Source organism: Sparus aurata, chromosome 11, assembly GCF_900880675.1.
Source record: "Sparus aurata chromosome 11, fSpaAur1.1, whole genome shotgun sequence".
NCBI lineage: Eukaryota > Metazoa > Chordata > Actinopteri > Spariformes > Sparidae > Sparus > Sparus aurata.
The window spans coordinates 21,532,715-21,549,391 of NC_044197.1; the positions used below are offsets into that span (position 1 = coordinate 21,532,715).

Consider the following 16,677-nt stretch of genomic DNA (forward strand, 5'->3'; position numbering starts at 1 on the left):
GTGAATATTTATGCATTTCCACTGAGGAGATTTCTGTATTGGTCGATAACGGCGAACCCTGAAGTGACTTTCAGCAGCTCACGTAGAGTTCTGTTCATTTCGCGCTAGGGTTGTCATAAAATCCGAGACCGATCTCTCAAAACCCTATGCAGACAAAACTGAAACTATATACAAGTCTAAGTATAGTTGAGGGAAAATACGGGGTTTTTTAGTTCGTATAAATGAAACCTCTATGAAAAAACAGAGAGTCTATCGGTTAAACAACACGATAAACTCTTGCTTCACTGACTTCAACTTTACCGTTTCGATCTGACTTCCACGACTTAGTGACCTCTGAGGCTGTCTTCTGAGTGCAAGATTTCTGACTGTGTTCCTTTCTGTAAAATAGGGAAGCTGTTTCTAAATTTACACGCCTCATGTGACTGACAGCCTCTTCGTCTGAGCTCCTCAGCCTGTACCACATGTCCATGAAACTCTTTGAAGTCTTCCGTTACAGGAGGTGCTTGTGATGCTGTAGGTAGATAAATCGGTGTTTGTACCAGTTCCTGCCTACAGTTTCTTCCTCTCAGGCACCCAGACTGCTACTTCAGTAGAGGTAACAAAACCAGAGGATTCAACGCACCAAGGCAGCGCAAAGGAGTCATTACGCTCGGAGCCTTGAGGGGCCATCTCAGCAGGCCCACAAGCGACATATTTCTTCTATCATGGCCGACAACATTGTCAAAGTGCCTCTCGGGTTAGTTTTGATCATCGCAGCTCACATGGTATCCAAAGGTAAGCCGTGTTCTTTTGATGTTTTACACTCATCTGAGGTGTGGTGGGTTTCACCAGCTAAAGATACATTTTTTACTTTATTTCTTTAGAATCATATTTAGCCTATTTGGCTTGTAAAAATAATTCATTTTCCCCAATGAAACTCATGTACTGAGTGGTATTCTGTAGTTGACCACAAACCCTGTTTCTGAGGTTATGTGTTCTCATTCTGGCTTGGTGTCTGCTGTTGTTTTGAAGAGGAAACTAAAATGGGGACAGTGTGCTTAATAAATGTCAAGAATGGATGCTCTGGTTTGAGATAATAAGAGCGTGGCAATGATAAATTCAATAAAATATTTACATTAAAGCTCACCAAGACATTGCATGTGAAATCAGGCAATACAAATAAACTGACTGTTTTTACAGGAACATTTTGGAAAAGGTGGTGCAAATAGTCCACAAGGTTAAATTTTGTCCTTGACAAATATAACTTAGATCTAGATTTACTCTAACCATAACTCAATAACTGCAAGTGAGAAAGAAACAAGGGGAATAGAGTTTAGTAGTAATGTAATATAATGTAATGTAATGTAATGAAGTAAAATCTATTCAGGCACTTAATTTCAACAGATACCTAGATCTACTCTGGCACTAACCCCAACCTTAACATTAAAACCCCTGTCTGACCATGTCCAGTGGGCACAAACCAGGAATAAACATTGACTTCTGGGTGATCACATGATTTCCAGTCTGAACGTCTCAGACCTTCCTTCCTTGACGTTTCAGCCGCTTGAAATGTGGTTACAGTATCATTGTGTCACAACACGCTAGTTGAATAATTTGTTCATTTGTCGGTTGGAAGAGAGGCGGTAGTCATTAACAACAGGGTATTTCTCCAAAGTCAGATTGCACTAGCAGGTGAAATGTGGACTACACAAAGAAATCATTTCATAGAATATAATTTTTTCATATAAATTATCATAAATATGGAACTAAATAGTCTGTGTGCTGCTAACAAAAAGATTCATAACATTCTGATAGGAGCAGTTTTATACATTCTCGTAAGATAAGTCATTGCACCTACTTCTGTAGAGTGCATGAGCGCCCAAAAGTGTTGGTATTACTAACTTGTGAACAGAGAGGCTGTGGAGCCTTAATATTGTGCTTGATTTGGGCTGATTAGTTTGCCCCTCAAAAATCATTGCCTCAGAATCTGCATTAGCCCACTTTTAACATGCAGAGAGGCTACTGCACTTCACCTTAGGCAGCCTTAGGGTAGGCTAAAAAAAAACTTTAATTTGATTATTTCCAGTTCACATTTAATAGGATTTTAATGTAACTGTTTAGCTACAGCACAGGTCTATGGCCTCGCTACTGTACATCGTGGCTACTATTAATGTTTATTGGCTTCTGAAATACACATGTACACCATTTAAATGTAATGTAGTTGTAATTATTCAAATCAAATCAATCATCATGTACATGTATGTATCATCATGTACATGTATGTATCATCTGTATAGCGAACAACAGCCTCTGTCCTTATACCCTTGATTCAAGGAAGAAAAATTTGGCATCTTGAGAAAAAAAAACCCTTTTAACAGAGGGAGAAAAAGATGCAAGAAAGCTCAGGAAGAGCCACAGAGGAGGGGTCCCTCTCCCAGGATGGACAGACATATGCTTGATGTAGCATTGCATGTACAGAGCAGGACAAGAAAATCATACATTACAAATTGCATATGCAATTATTGTACCTAATACGCTTAATATGCCATTTAAAGGTTACGCAATCACACAAAATCACACTAATACTGCGTACAAAATTCAAAAGCTGAGATGTCAGTTTGGCTACTGGCACCAAACTGTTTTCATGAAAAAGGATATTTTCAACCACAGCTAACAACTTGAAACCAGTGTTTTAGTTGTAGCCTTAGCTGAAGCTCATAGTGAGTGGCTATCTTGCCAGCTAGCTTTCACTTGAAATAACATTAGCTTGTCTCTAAGGCGGGTTTTACACTGAGTGCTATGAGGGGTTGTAAAGTGCAGTAACTTCCACCTGAGCAGGAAGACAAAGTCAGAGTTAAATTCAGCGATAACACAACCAGGGTGCAGTCAGCTTGGTTTAGATTGTTTTTTTTAGTTCTGCTTTGTGGTTACTGAGATTTGCTTTTAGCCAGAGGGCGGAGTACTAATGATTGTGTCCTCTTAATCATACACATCTCTTATTTTGTGTCCATGCAGTCTCCAGCCAAGAAGAGTTCACCAGGATCCCTGGCACCAACATCGACCTTCAATTCAAATTTAATGTCAGTATCACAAAAAACAATCAGATAATAATTGTTAATAAATATATAGACCCAAACGGCCAACAAAAGATAGATGAATATAACCCCGAAAAGGTCAAAACGAAGCATCATTTTAGTTTTGACCCTGATAATTATACCGTATTTTGGCACCTTACAAATCTCACACTAAATCAGAGTGGAGTTTACTGGGCCACAGTTATCACTGAAGGAACCACAGAGAGCGATAAGGTGAAGCTGATCGTTCGAGAGGAGAACACAAGCAGCACAGGTAAGGTCAAACTCTACTCGCTGTGACTACACTCTGTGAGCTGTGCAGCATCAGAACACTAATAAGATATAGGATCTTTTGATACTGTAAAGACATCTAGTGTTGAGTCATAGACACTAAAAATTAAATGTTTTGCAGATCATTTTTGCAGATAAACAATGTTCTCGTTTACTGCCAAGCACACAGTTACACGTCACCCACCACCTCTACTTCCTGCATTAATTGTCTAAATGTTCCATTCCTACAATGAATTACACAAGTACATTAAAAGTATATTACACATATATTTACATTATGTGCTGGTTATCGACTGATAATTGGCCTGGCTGATGATATGAATCAATACTCATTTTTCCGATCATTGGAATCATCTTTTATTCTTCTTCTTATTATTATTATTGTTATCAATAATAATAAAAGATTTTCCACAAAATCATTTAAAAGATGCTTAACTTTGGTTCCGATGCAGCATTTAATCTGCAAAGTAATTAGTTACTTAACTTATCAAATAAATGTAATGTAAAAACAGTAATAGAGTGCAACTAAGTACATTTATTCCAGTACTGTACTGTTTTGAGGTAGTTTTACTTTTTACTCACTTAATTAACTCACTAACTTTGGCTACTAGCCACTTTTTGAAATATATCCTGCATCAGAGCCAAATGTTTTGCATGTTTTTGTTTTTGTTTTTTTGTATTTTTGAAGTGTTTTCGCTAGAAAATGACTTTTGACACTTAAGTACATTTAATATCAATAAGTTTAACACTGTTACTCAAGTAATTATTATAAAAGTATGCCTTTTGGGTACAACACTAAGTAAAATGTACAATGTTTGCCCCCAAAATCTAGTGTTATGGAAATATAAAGTAGCAGAACATGGAAATACTTAAGAACCTCAAAATTGTACCATCATCGTCTACAGTATGTCTATTTCTGTGTAAGTACACTGATCTAAATGCCAAACCGGGGTCAAATTTCTAGTACACACACTTGGCCAATTAAAGCGAAACTCTCGCCAAAAAGCAACCGAGGCTTTATTTGGGATTGAATATGAGTCAAACCTTCGTGTGAAAGCATAATTACGACGAAAGAGGCACTTTTAAGATTTACCATAGTTTCGGTTTTGGGCATGTTAATTTTGAACGGGAGTGCATGGGGCAAGACATGCTAGCATCAAAATCGCTATTTTTAGAACACTAAGAAGGCTCGACACAAAATGAAACTTGTTGAACTACTCACGTTAGCTGCTGCACCTCCTGCGCGTTGCCGTCATGGCAGGCTAAAAGTGTCGATCCCCGAGTGCGACCTGACAGGCACGCTTGAGGAGCGGTTCACCATTACTCTCCTGCCTGTCAAGTCGCACTCGGGGATCAACACTTTTTGTCTGGCATGACGGCGACGCGCAGGAGCGCAGCAGCTAACGTGAGTAGTTCAAAAACCTTCTTTTTCATAAACTCTGTGTACACAAACAATGTTCTCAATGCTCTTGTTCATGAGTAGAGACCCTGGTGATGCTACGAGCAAAGTTTCATGTTGTGTCGAGCCTTCTTAGTGTTCTAAAAATATCGATTTTGATGCTAGCATGTCTTGCCCCATGCTCTCCCGTTCAAAATTGACATGCCCAAAACAGAAACTACGGTAAATCTTAAAAGTGCCTCTTTTGTCGTAATTATGCTTTCACACGAAGGTTTGACTCATATTCAATCCCAAATAAAGCCTTGGTTGCTTTTTGGCGAGAGTTTCGCTTTAAGCTGATCCTGATTCTAAAATGAATGCAGTATAGATCATGATATTGTCAACTGACAGCAATCAAAGGGTTTCTCTACCTTATATAAGGCTGGATAAGGAGATCATTCACCCATTCATACACACACTCACATATAATGATGGTGAAGGACACTCAACATTCAGTATATTGTCCCCAAAACAACATCCTGCTGTTGTAACTCTGATAATAAAACTGCACTACGTAGTTTTGAACTTTTAAATCAGAAAGATATTCATTGATTGATTTGGCGGACCCTGCCACCTGTTCTAGCTCCAAACAGTGTTCTTGGGACCTTATTTGCCTCTGAGAGCAACTGGTTTATTCAGTTATGGAAAAAATGAATATTTCTGAGTTTGTAATATTACATCATTACTTAAATATTACAATTCAGAGTTTAAAACTCTTCTCTAAATCTACCTAGAGCCCCTTTAAGCAGATGGACTGTTTATCATGTTCACCAGTTTAGGTTAGCATGTTAGCATGCTGTCATTTGCTACTTAGCACAAAAACAAAAGTACAGCTGAAGATGATGGAAATGTCATTAGTTTTGCAGGCTTTTGGTCATAAGTCTGAGACGTTACACTCAAAACCACAAATTTCAACTTCATGGCGGCACTGCAGGAAAAGTCAGGGGATCACTAAAGTCAGTCAGGATTCGTCCTCTTGGCATTATGGATGTCTCAATTTCATGGCAATAAATCTAATATTAGTCGAGACATTCCAGTTTCAGTGTGGAGCAGAGTGCCAGCGTGATGAATTACTCAGCTACCCACCTGATTTAGGATATTACTGTATAATACCACTGCATTGCATACTAGCTTACATACAATTCAATTCTATCTAATCTATCTAAAAGGAATGTTTGCTTTTATGTCTCATTAATAACAATTTGACCAATATTAGATTGGACACCTAATTTACCTATTAGGCCACAGACTAGAGAAAGTGACAGCTTGAGTTTAACCCCAAAATATAGAATCTAAAACAGGATACTGGTATCACATCATGTCATGAAATATAATTATCTGTATTTTTGTACTTGTCCAGGAAAAATGTTGTTGAAAGTTTCCATTGAGACAAACAGTAATTCGGTATCTTTTGATCAATGACACCAGAGTGAGTGTATGTTTTCTGATTTCCCTGAAACTCCTACAGTTTCTCCAATGCCGAGTGACATCCCAACGACTACGGGCAGCCGTAGTAGCTCTCACTTCGTCACTGCCCTTGTGGTTTCACCTGTAGTGCTTCTGGCTGCAGTACTCCCATGCCTGATCTGGTGTCTCGTGAGAACCAAAGGTAGGGAAACTATCGGTCACAGAAATACTCTTCTTCTTTGTATTTGTTTACTTTACTTAAGGTGACTTAACCTGACCCATGGTTGATGATAATGAAGCTTTAATGGAAATGTAGACTTATTTTTAATGCTGTACTCAGCTGAATTATTGATATCTAAAATATAATGTGTCCCCTTATTCACCAGGAAACTTTACTCCATTATTCAATGTCAGTTATCACTGGGAATTACTTGAACCGGAGACAGTCCATTGTCAAATTATCTGTTTTGTCAGTTAAATTTTCAAATTTTTCATGCTAAACAACAGTGAAGGTGAGAAAAATAATTGTTATTCTGTTGGGGGAAAAAATGTGCAGTCGTGTGGTTACATGCTCAAAAAATGCAAACCAGATTGCAGTTTCACATCCTTTTGATACATGTGATGATTCACAGCTTTTGAAAAGTCTTCCATCAATGCATGCAAATGTGAGTGTGCCTACTACCACAGAGGGGTGGGTGGAAAAAAAAAAACACTTGCATTATTTGTTCACTATTACCGATGCGCTTTCACTTCAGAGACGAACCCCTCTGGCCTACTTTGAGTAGGAACATCGTCTCTTTGAAATATTGTGACATCCCCGTGACCTCAGAAGCCACACTTGATGAATTCCCGTACGTGTATACAAATGCAGGCATTTGCTGACTGTGCGCTTGTGTCATGCTAACCTCAGTCCAACCGTTGTCCACAGATAGTGCTGCTCAAACACGGCTTTGAACAGCTTAGCAACCTGACAGATGGTCTCTTCTGCATCTCACGTAGCTCATCTGCAATGCCAAGTCATAACGATAATAATAATGATACAGAATAGAGCTAAGAGACGAGGATACAGACAGATTTCATCAAACTGTACCAGAACAAATATATGTTTTATTGAAGTAAGACCCCTAATTAACTACGGGCTTTCTTTCATAAACTTGTATAATTCAACTCAAAACAGTTTTTGCACTGCCTATGGCCTTCAACCTGAACTGATAATGTATTAATAAGCATACTGGTATTGTGATTTTTGCTGAGAGCTAGATAGGAGGATGAATATAACTCTCATGTCTGTGTGTTAAATTGGCAATAGACACGTTTTCTGCTTCAGTGTATCATCAGGAAGTAAATGTTGATTGCACATTGCAAAATATGTAGAATAATGAAACCACTGCAACAGTGGCTTTAAACAATAATACCACTTGGAAACACCAGAGGGAAAAGGATGTCTGTTGTCTTAGCTGAGCATTAAGACTGGAAGGAAGAGGAAATTGTCCAAAGAAGGGCTGTCACAGCATCAGATTTGCATCACACAATTGCTGTAGAATAAAGAATTCAAAATATTACCATAATATCCATTGAAAAATTGAAAAAGAAAACATATGCCTGTGTCACAATTTGGATAGATGATGAGGGCCAAAATGCAAAACACTATACAAGATGATGTCCACAAAGCCAAAATGCAAATACAACAGTCAACAAAAGTCAAAAAAAAGCTTTGAACAAAAGGCAACCGTAACAAAAGGAGCATGCAGGGGCAAATTTAAGAAAAAATTCTTCCATTTCAGCTCTATTCAGATTTCCTTCCCTTTGACTAACTTAACATTTTCTGACCTTAAACAAAGGTAAGCTACAAATTAAAATCGACATCTTATACTGATTTAAGGTGCAGTTTTTAAGTGCTGGCCACCCGTTCAATTCTCATCACCAGAGAACTGGTGACTGTAATCTGCTTATGCATCCATGACTGAAGCTGTGTGGCTGGTTAGACTACCAGGGGAATTTTAGTGTTTAGACTGCTAGCTCAACAGCTCTGTACCACAGGGAGGAAGAGGTTTTCAAGATCAGGGCTAGCTGATTAGCATGCTAACTTCAGCACATAGCTCTGCAACACAATACATAAATGTCTTTGACATAAATGTTTCATGAAAAATAAAAAAACATTATATGATTGTTATTTTTTTTTTTAGATCTGTTAAACAAAATGTCTTACATATCGCTCCTTTAAACATATTATTTGCCTGATTTCACCTGTTTTACGTCTCACACAGACAAACAAGAACCACCATCACTGCCACCAGGACACGGCTCCAACTCCACTGTACAAGTAAGAACACCGCCATCTTGCATCATCCTGTACTGATGAAAATGTTAAACTACATATTTAAATCATCTGCAGAAAGTCCTCGGTGTGACTCTGATCATCTTTGCAGGAAATATTTGATGATTCCAAGAATGTGCCTGCATCCTCGCTGGTCTACAGCGTCCTGGACTTTCCCAAGAGACCCTCTGCAGTTTTGGAGATAAATCCAAGTGATACAGAGTACGCTGCTGTCAGTTATATCACAGAAAATAGAAGAGTGGGACGAACAGATGGATGTAAGGCAACTGGTCTTCCTCGATTTAAGTAGAAATATGCGAGATGACCTAATTTAAAAATGTTTTTCCAGTAAGTGAGATACTTGCAACCTGCAATAATAAGTAAAAGAGTTTGGAGGGGAAGAGTTACTGTCGTGCATCAGTCGTTAAGTGTGTGGGTGTCTCTTTGTTCTTGGTGGTCTTGAGATTGAAATGTTGAGACAGATGCTGTGGCAAACCGCAAACCAGCATGATACAGTTGGAACATTTTGATTTGTTTTGGTTTTTGTTTGCTCTCTGTGCGTTTCAGAATCATCTGGTCGTTAACCCTTAAAGCTAAAACATGGTCAGATTCTGTACTGTTGTTGTTTTAGACAAAATGCCCAAAAAAAGGACTAAAGCCAACCAACTGATCTTACTCACATTTCAATGTGTATGTATCTATAGTCTGAAGTATGTTATTCATCTGTGCCACAGGCCTCCATTGTTGTGACCAAATGAGCCAACACAATGTTTTACTGTGGGACATGTTTCTTCATTATGATGTTCAAATACTAGGCTAAAAGTACTCCCCCAAAAACAGTGTTTTGAAAAGTACCCAAAAATTATACTCTAGTAAAAGTAGATGTCATTAAAATATTGCATAGGTAAAGGTAACCCTCATATGGATAATACTTGAGTAAAAGTCTTAAAGCATCAGACACTAATTGAAGTACTCAAATATCAAAGGGTCTGACAAATTTTCAGGCAATAAAAGTTCTTTACTATCAAAAGTAGAAATGAATTAAACATATATTTACATCTATACATATACTGTACCCTAAAGGTCCCCTGAATATCGTCCTGACCCATTATCAGATTTGTTAAGAGGAGGAGTAAAAAGTACAGTATACAGTATGCCTCCAAAATCTAGTGCCATGAATGTATAAAGTAGCAGAAAATGGAAAAGGGAAAGTGGAGTAAAGCACAAGTAGGCTACAAAGTACAGTACTAGAGTAACATTACATCACTGCCCCCCAAAATGCAAACAAACAAAAAATCCTATTTGAGTCACATTTTCGGAAAACTACAATGGCAAAATGTAGAGGTAAATTTCAATACATGTTTCAGTGAGAAAGTGTGGAGAGATGGAAGAACACATTGATGGTTTTGGTCTTTTCATGGGATTTGTTGAACATGACGAAAAAAAAAAAACAGGCCAGCCTTATCCAGTAAAGTCAAGGTACCTGGAGCTTACATTGTCTCCAAATGTATTAATATATTTTTGAGGGCTTGGAGGTAGATATTTATTCAGAGACCATTAGTCTTTAAAGCTCTCTGACATTTATTTCCAAAGAAGTTAAATGTCCGTTTTTGCTTTGACTTTCATCTCCAAACTAAATTTGGACTTTGAACTTTGCCGTTGTGACGTCAATGACTTGCTTTTTAATATTCTTTATCTCACCGAGGAGGTGTGAGATCTCTACATGTTCCTTTTTAGTTTCAGGTTTAGTAATTTTATATCCTTTCTGTCGGTGTTGTTCATCTCTGGGTTTTTCAAGCGTTTGACTCATGGCGTTTCCTTTGTTAAAATAAACAAAACTTAGAATCATTAGTGAAATGAAACAGTCTCTGGAAATGGTGACAATCTATTTGTAGATTAGAGATCTGTCAACAGCTCAACAGTACTGTATATTCACAGAACACAGGTGTGAATTTCCATTCACTCAATGGCGACAGTTTGACTCTGTCACACCAGTTTAACACAAACAGCAGCTATCTGACACTATCTCACTGCCTGTTTCCTCCTCAGGTTCTCTTCTGGCGGGTGCTTTTCGATGTTTTGATAGATTTGTCCGACAAACTATTGATTTATGTTCTCACTATTAATGTGCGTTACTAATGTGTTGTATACAGTTAAACTTACAGTATATATTATGTTCACCAGGGCACATAAACAGGTTGATTTTTCAGCCCGGATGTTGGTTGTTACTCATGATGTTAATCAGCCAAGTTGTAAATGACGATATGTTGTTTTAAAAATAGTTGTCCACGGCACTCAGCCACACACCGATGGAAGTTTGTTCTCTGCTCTGAAAACCTTGTTTTTTTTTAAATAGCAGAAATTGTTTTTGAACCAAGTTATCAAGATTCTTGTCCTGTCAGGTGTTGCTATTGAACTGTTTCTTGAAATGCGCACATTATTTTAGAAATGAATGTCAAAATACAGCAATAAACTTTATTTTTTGTGTTCTTTGTTCATCAGTGTTGGATATATAAGTGTCAAGTGGTCGGTACAAACAGTAAGGGCTCAGATTAAAAGACATTTAAATGGTCCAGAACATATGTGATTTCAAGCAATGTAATAGGAGTATCGGTATCAGGTCAGAGTGATCAGAGAGATGATTACAACAGGTTAACTTGTGCATAACAGTGCATCAATTGTCCCACTGGAGCAGAGAAGGTAAACCAAAATGCAACACACAAAACTAGGCAGGTAACACAACAGAAGGTGAACTTTACGCAGACCAGCTTCAATCCAAAAGTTACACAGTCCAAACACAAGACCTAAAAAGGCAGGTGGCAAATGCACAAAAAGTACAAAAATACAAAAACTAAATTAAGTACAAACCGAAGAAGCAATGGGAACACAGGCAGGAAACCACAAGGAACACATGGAACATGACGAACACAAGAAACACAGGACTAAAGTGGGGAAAAGCTAACAGATGAACTGACAGAGAGAGAGAGGAAGACAAGAACTTAAATACACAGTTTTAACCAATTGACCACAGATGGATAAGCTAAATGGCAGCTTTAACACGAAAAGGAAGAGAAAAACGCATGAACACATGATGAAATACGCAGGAGGATTATAATGGACAGCTGCAACTAATCGGAAGTATCACAAGGGAGGGACAAAGAAGACAAGACAGGAAGAGTGAGGATGAACAATTAAAAATAAAAACAGTGCCCAAACCATGACATCAGTACGGCATAGTCTGGAGTTGAAACTACTAGAAAATGAGCATAAAATGTTGCAAGAAGTAGAAGTGTAGTGAAAAGAGCTCCCAAGAATTCACAAGTCAAGTTGAGCCTTCATGATTGATTCTTAGCTTTAGGCCAGATTTTAATCAATCTGTGGAAAGTACAGTCATCAAAAGTGATGGGGACAAAATCAGCCATTGGATAAAACCCATCCAGCATTTCAACATTGTGGTTTGGTTTTGAGTTGGTTTAGATTTTGCAAATTGAATCAGCGACGTTGTTACAACATTCCACCTTTCAACATGTGGAACCTAACATCATGCGTTGACATTGAATTGATGTTGAATGAAGGACTGATTTTGACTGACACTCTGACCTTATTTCAACGCCCTACTCTTTATCAATGAATTAACTACCTTCTAAATGTACCCTCGAGGAGAGTCCCCTCATCTCTATAAGGGTTTTTAAATGGGTCTTTGATTAAATGCCTGATATAATGTCTGTGGTTCACACAAGCATAAGAGATTGTCAAGTTTTGTTCTACAACATATAATAAGTCAGTTAATACCCACATTGTGAATTTTGAAATGTTACTAAAGTGGCTAAATGAAACCACTGAGGTGTCGGTCACATTAAACATCATCACAGTGAACACAGATGCTAATATACTCACTAGTCCATCTTTATTTCGGACTTGTATATTGATTAGTTTATTTTAAAGTTAAGTTATTTTGCTGGACAAAAGTAAGTAAGATATATTTGTATTTGCCACAGAGTTTGTTTTTTTGCAATAATCCGAACTCCAATTGAAAAATCCTACAACCTGCTTGTCCAGGGAACCAGGGCAGTGCTAATTATGGGGCATTGTGACCTGTAATTCCCGAAGTAAACACACCACACTCTTTGGCTGCTGCAGTCCCTATTGACCGGCAGCTGCTGATCTTGGGTTATTCTTATTCTCATGAGCTGTTTTTCGCTGCTTGAGGGTCTGTTGGTGAGAGAGGGCGGACAGGTTGGATGTTCGAAGCGCAGGCTGCCTCTCAGCGAGCAGCCCAGTTGCAAAATCTGGCTTGCCGAAACCAAGTTGTTCAAGCCTTCAAGTTTGTATGGAGAGGCAGTCCACTCCCCTCAGTCACTCTGCTTGTCTGCTCTCTCTAGCCCAGAGACACAACTGTGAGCCAAATGGGTCACTGTGTTTAAAGGGTAAAGTACAGCTGGCAAACTGCTCAACAGCGCTGGCACGGCAGCGTACATGTGTAAACGCTCACTGCAGCATCAGCTCCCCGTAGAACCTAAATCTTTGAAAATATTTCAGCGTTTTTATTCTTCCCTGTCTAGCCTACATGGTGTTTTCTCTCTGAAGCTGCATACAGGGTCCCAGGTACAGGTGCTAATTCAGCATTTATGACACTGAAACCTATACGAAAACTGCATAGTCTGTACAATAAGAAGACCTACTTTTCATTTGACGTAGATCCCCCAGAAATGCTGAAGTCAGGCCTGTGGCCTGTGGTAGCTTGCAGGGTTCATCAGCCTTACTTATTAGTTTTTGGGTTGGTGATTCAACAAATACAGCTGAGAAAGTCAGTTTCATATCCTGATAAAACTGAATAAGCAACCCACATAAGAAAAATTAGAAAGAGCGAGATAATGAAATGCGCGTCCGACCATTTTCTCCCACAGCCGAGGCTTTCAGAAGTGGTTAAACCCCGGAAAATTAATCCGTTTCCTTCACTTGTTGATGGAAACAAAAGGTCATGTCGTTCACAACATCTTACGCACGTACTTACGTGACATACACAACTACAGTACTATGTAATATTAACTGAAACAATTAGTTATTAACACATTTCCCTGTAATCAAATTACGCAAACTTGCTGACACACAGTCAGTGTTAAACTTTTAAACAGTTTTTAAAAGTTTTAAACTCTGTGACAAAGCCTGCATCTCCCCCCCGTTAGTCAGAACTGAGGAAGCCTCTTTGATGAGAGTTGAAACGTGTTCAAGAAATTGCACCAAGTGCAGTGGCCTTTTATACAGCACTTACAAATAACTGACACACAGCAAACTGGGCCTAGGTTGTACAAAGGACAAAGGAAATACCGCAGAGTTTATTTGTCACAAGGCAAAATATGATGAAGCTGTCAAAGAGCTGACGTCTCATTTTTGCCCAACTCCAGACCTGATCACAGAGAGAAATATACAAGAAGAAGAAGAATACAAAATTCTGCTGTTGTGTAGAGGAAGAAAGTGGCACGGCAAAACCTCCTTAAAGATGCAATATGTAAGAATTAGTCACCTTGAATTCATACTCAAAAATAACAGGGGCAGCATATCCGCAGAGTTACTGCTAAATGCTGCTAGCTGTATATTGCTAATACATCGATGAATGTAGCTACTATTAGTTTGTTAACTCAGCTAGCCCTGAAGCTAACCTGACTACCAGGTTAATGTTGGTGTTTACACCACCTACACAGGAGCTTTGGACTGCTGGAAGAAAGAGGTTTTCAGGCCTGGGGTCTAACTGTTTTTCTTTCATCCTTCCATGTGAACACACGATGTTAAGTAGCCTAAAACTGTGGGATTCAGGCTCTGGCAGGCTCTTCTTAATGTAAACCTCTGCACATATCAATCTGGGAAGTGGAAGTCAAACATCCTAGTGATGTGATTATAGATAAAAAACAATCATGAACAAACAGACAAACAAAAAAACAACTTTTGAGTGGAAGGGGAAAATTGATTTCTGTAACACATATATATCGATATTTGAAAAGGACCGTGAGGATAACCACTTGAGTGAACTGTTGCTGTCTTTGAGGTGAAGCTGGACTTCATTGCTTTTCTCTGTGTGTGCATGTTTGCTGCTATCTGCACTTTGCACAACATAACACCCACCTCTACTGTACCGAGGTTTCTCATAAACAAACCTCGCTTTTCCATAACTCTGCTGTGAGCTGTTGCATCTTCTAACAGCAATGCACTCATTGGCAGACAAAGTTCAACTAATGAGTGAGGTTTTCCCTCCTCGCTTTGTTTCCTTATTACAGTTTTTATTGATTGCTTTGACCTGCTTAAACAAACTGGGATCCACTTGGTTTTCATCATCACTGTCTCAGCAGAGCACAAGACACCTCTTGCAAATGTGTTAACCCTTTCTCATTGGATTGACACATTTTCCCCACCCTTTTGCAGAACAGTTAACACGGATGTCATTCAAGCAGTCCAAACTCCATTGTTTTAGCTATGGTAACCAAACAGAAACCATCTGTTCCTAACTATTAGAAACTACCTACATCAGTATGAAATCACTGAAGCACCTGTTTGACACTCCTAAACACAAATCTTCAATGAGCAATCAGTCTGCAGGCCTTAAAAAGTGCAGCGGCTGTGTTGTTCTTTGCCAACATGGTTTGAAGAGGTCTAAGGCAGATGAGAGTGAGAAATAGGTGCAGAGGAATGTCAAGGTTGGTTGGCATGCAAGAAGATTTTTCCCTCGGTGCATTGCAAGAGAGGATAATGAATGTGATGTGGATGAGGCCATGTGGCCCCATCGTCAAGACAGAAGAGACTGAGTATCAATAGTGGCTATTTCACATACTCTACAGTAATAGATTTTTATACTTTACTGTAATATTTTATACCTTTAACTTCTTTTCTATTTTTTAAAACAGGTCAGTTGTTCAGGAAAATGCTTGCTGTGAAGCTGCAGAAATGTTTTGTGAACTATGAGACTACCAGCTTTCTTATTTTCTTATACTCTTCTTATACTTAATAGATTTTATTTTGGTTTCCATGTATTTTGTGCAATATTTACAGTATTTCAGTTTTCAGCCACAGTTCGAAAAAAAGAATCAATGGAATCAAAAAATGCGTCAAAGAATTTCTGATTCTGGATTCAATTATTTGCAAGAAGGCAAATTTGACAACAAATGGCACTGGCATGAAAGCTACGTAGAGTAATGACAAGCAATGGTGCACCGATTCGCACTGGGTGCTGTATTTTGTATTTTGTTGTCCACTGTGTAATGGTTGATTGGAAGAGCTCATACACTTGTTTGCAAGTTGTTTTGTTTGAAGGCAAAATTAGCTTTTGTTGCATATTTTAAATGTTTTGGCACGGTTAGAGCCTTTTGCAAACAAAATGAGTAATTTTGACCATGAGTGCCACTGTTTTGGCCTGTGTGTTAACTGTTTTGAAAATGTGGACTTTGAGTTGACTGCTGCATCAAAGCAATCAATAAAAACTGTAAGGCATTGGGATGGTGACAACAATCAATCAATGTTAGACTGGAAAAATAGATGAAAAAAGAAACAAAAATGCATATGTTTTTTCTCCTTTACATTTGATGATCTTTTGACCCTGAACATGGGTCTTAGCACTTGTTTTCAGTTTATTCATTCATACATACCCAAAAAGATAAACATATACAAGACCAATTAGACTTCTGTAATGGTCCTTTGGCATGTATGAATGGGTCCCCCAAAGTAAGCTATTGAAAGCTTTTAGGGGGGGCCCAAAGTTAATGAAAGGAAAATTAAATCTACGATGCACAATGTGGTACTGTGTGTAAACATTAGACATTACAAAGCGGACAAGCAAACATACAAATACATACAATCAATCATACAGTCATCCCAATACATCCATCATGTAAATAGGGTATGTTATAGATAGGTAGACAATAGTTTTGCTTTTAGAGCTCTTACAGCCCTCTTCCTCCTGCCTGCTTTGCCCCTCTGGATTTACATGCAAGCTTTTTCACTGTGTCTTTAAGTACAATTGTTTGAGGCTGCATTTTGCACATATTCTATATCTGACAATACATAGAGAGTTTAATCCCTAAATGTGTATCACTGTTATTAGTATAATGATTATCTAATAAATAATTTCCCAGTCTGGGATCATTAAAGTAATTCTATCTATCTCAGTCTGAGGTAGATACCAG

The 16,677-nt window shown here is 38.4% G+C and overlaps 1 protein-coding gene across 1 annotated transcript; it reads left to right on the forward strand.

The window, feature by feature from the left end:
- The first annotated feature begins 466 nt into the window (after positions 1 to 466).
- On the forward strand, positions 467 to 11,002 carry LOC115591163 (uncharacterized). The gene is made up of 5 exons (XM_030432901.1): positions 467 to 774; positions 2,995 to 3,327; positions 6,251 to 6,391; positions 8,457 to 8,512; positions 8,619 to 11,002. Exons 1-5 carry the CDS (start codon positions 705 to 707, stop codon positions 8,814 to 8,816), a joined length of 798 nt encoding a protein of 265 aa, XP_030288761.1. The 5' UTR covers positions 467 to 704; the 3' UTR covers positions 8,817 to 11,002.
- The last annotated feature ends 5,675 nt before the right edge of the window (positions 11,003 to 16,677 follow it).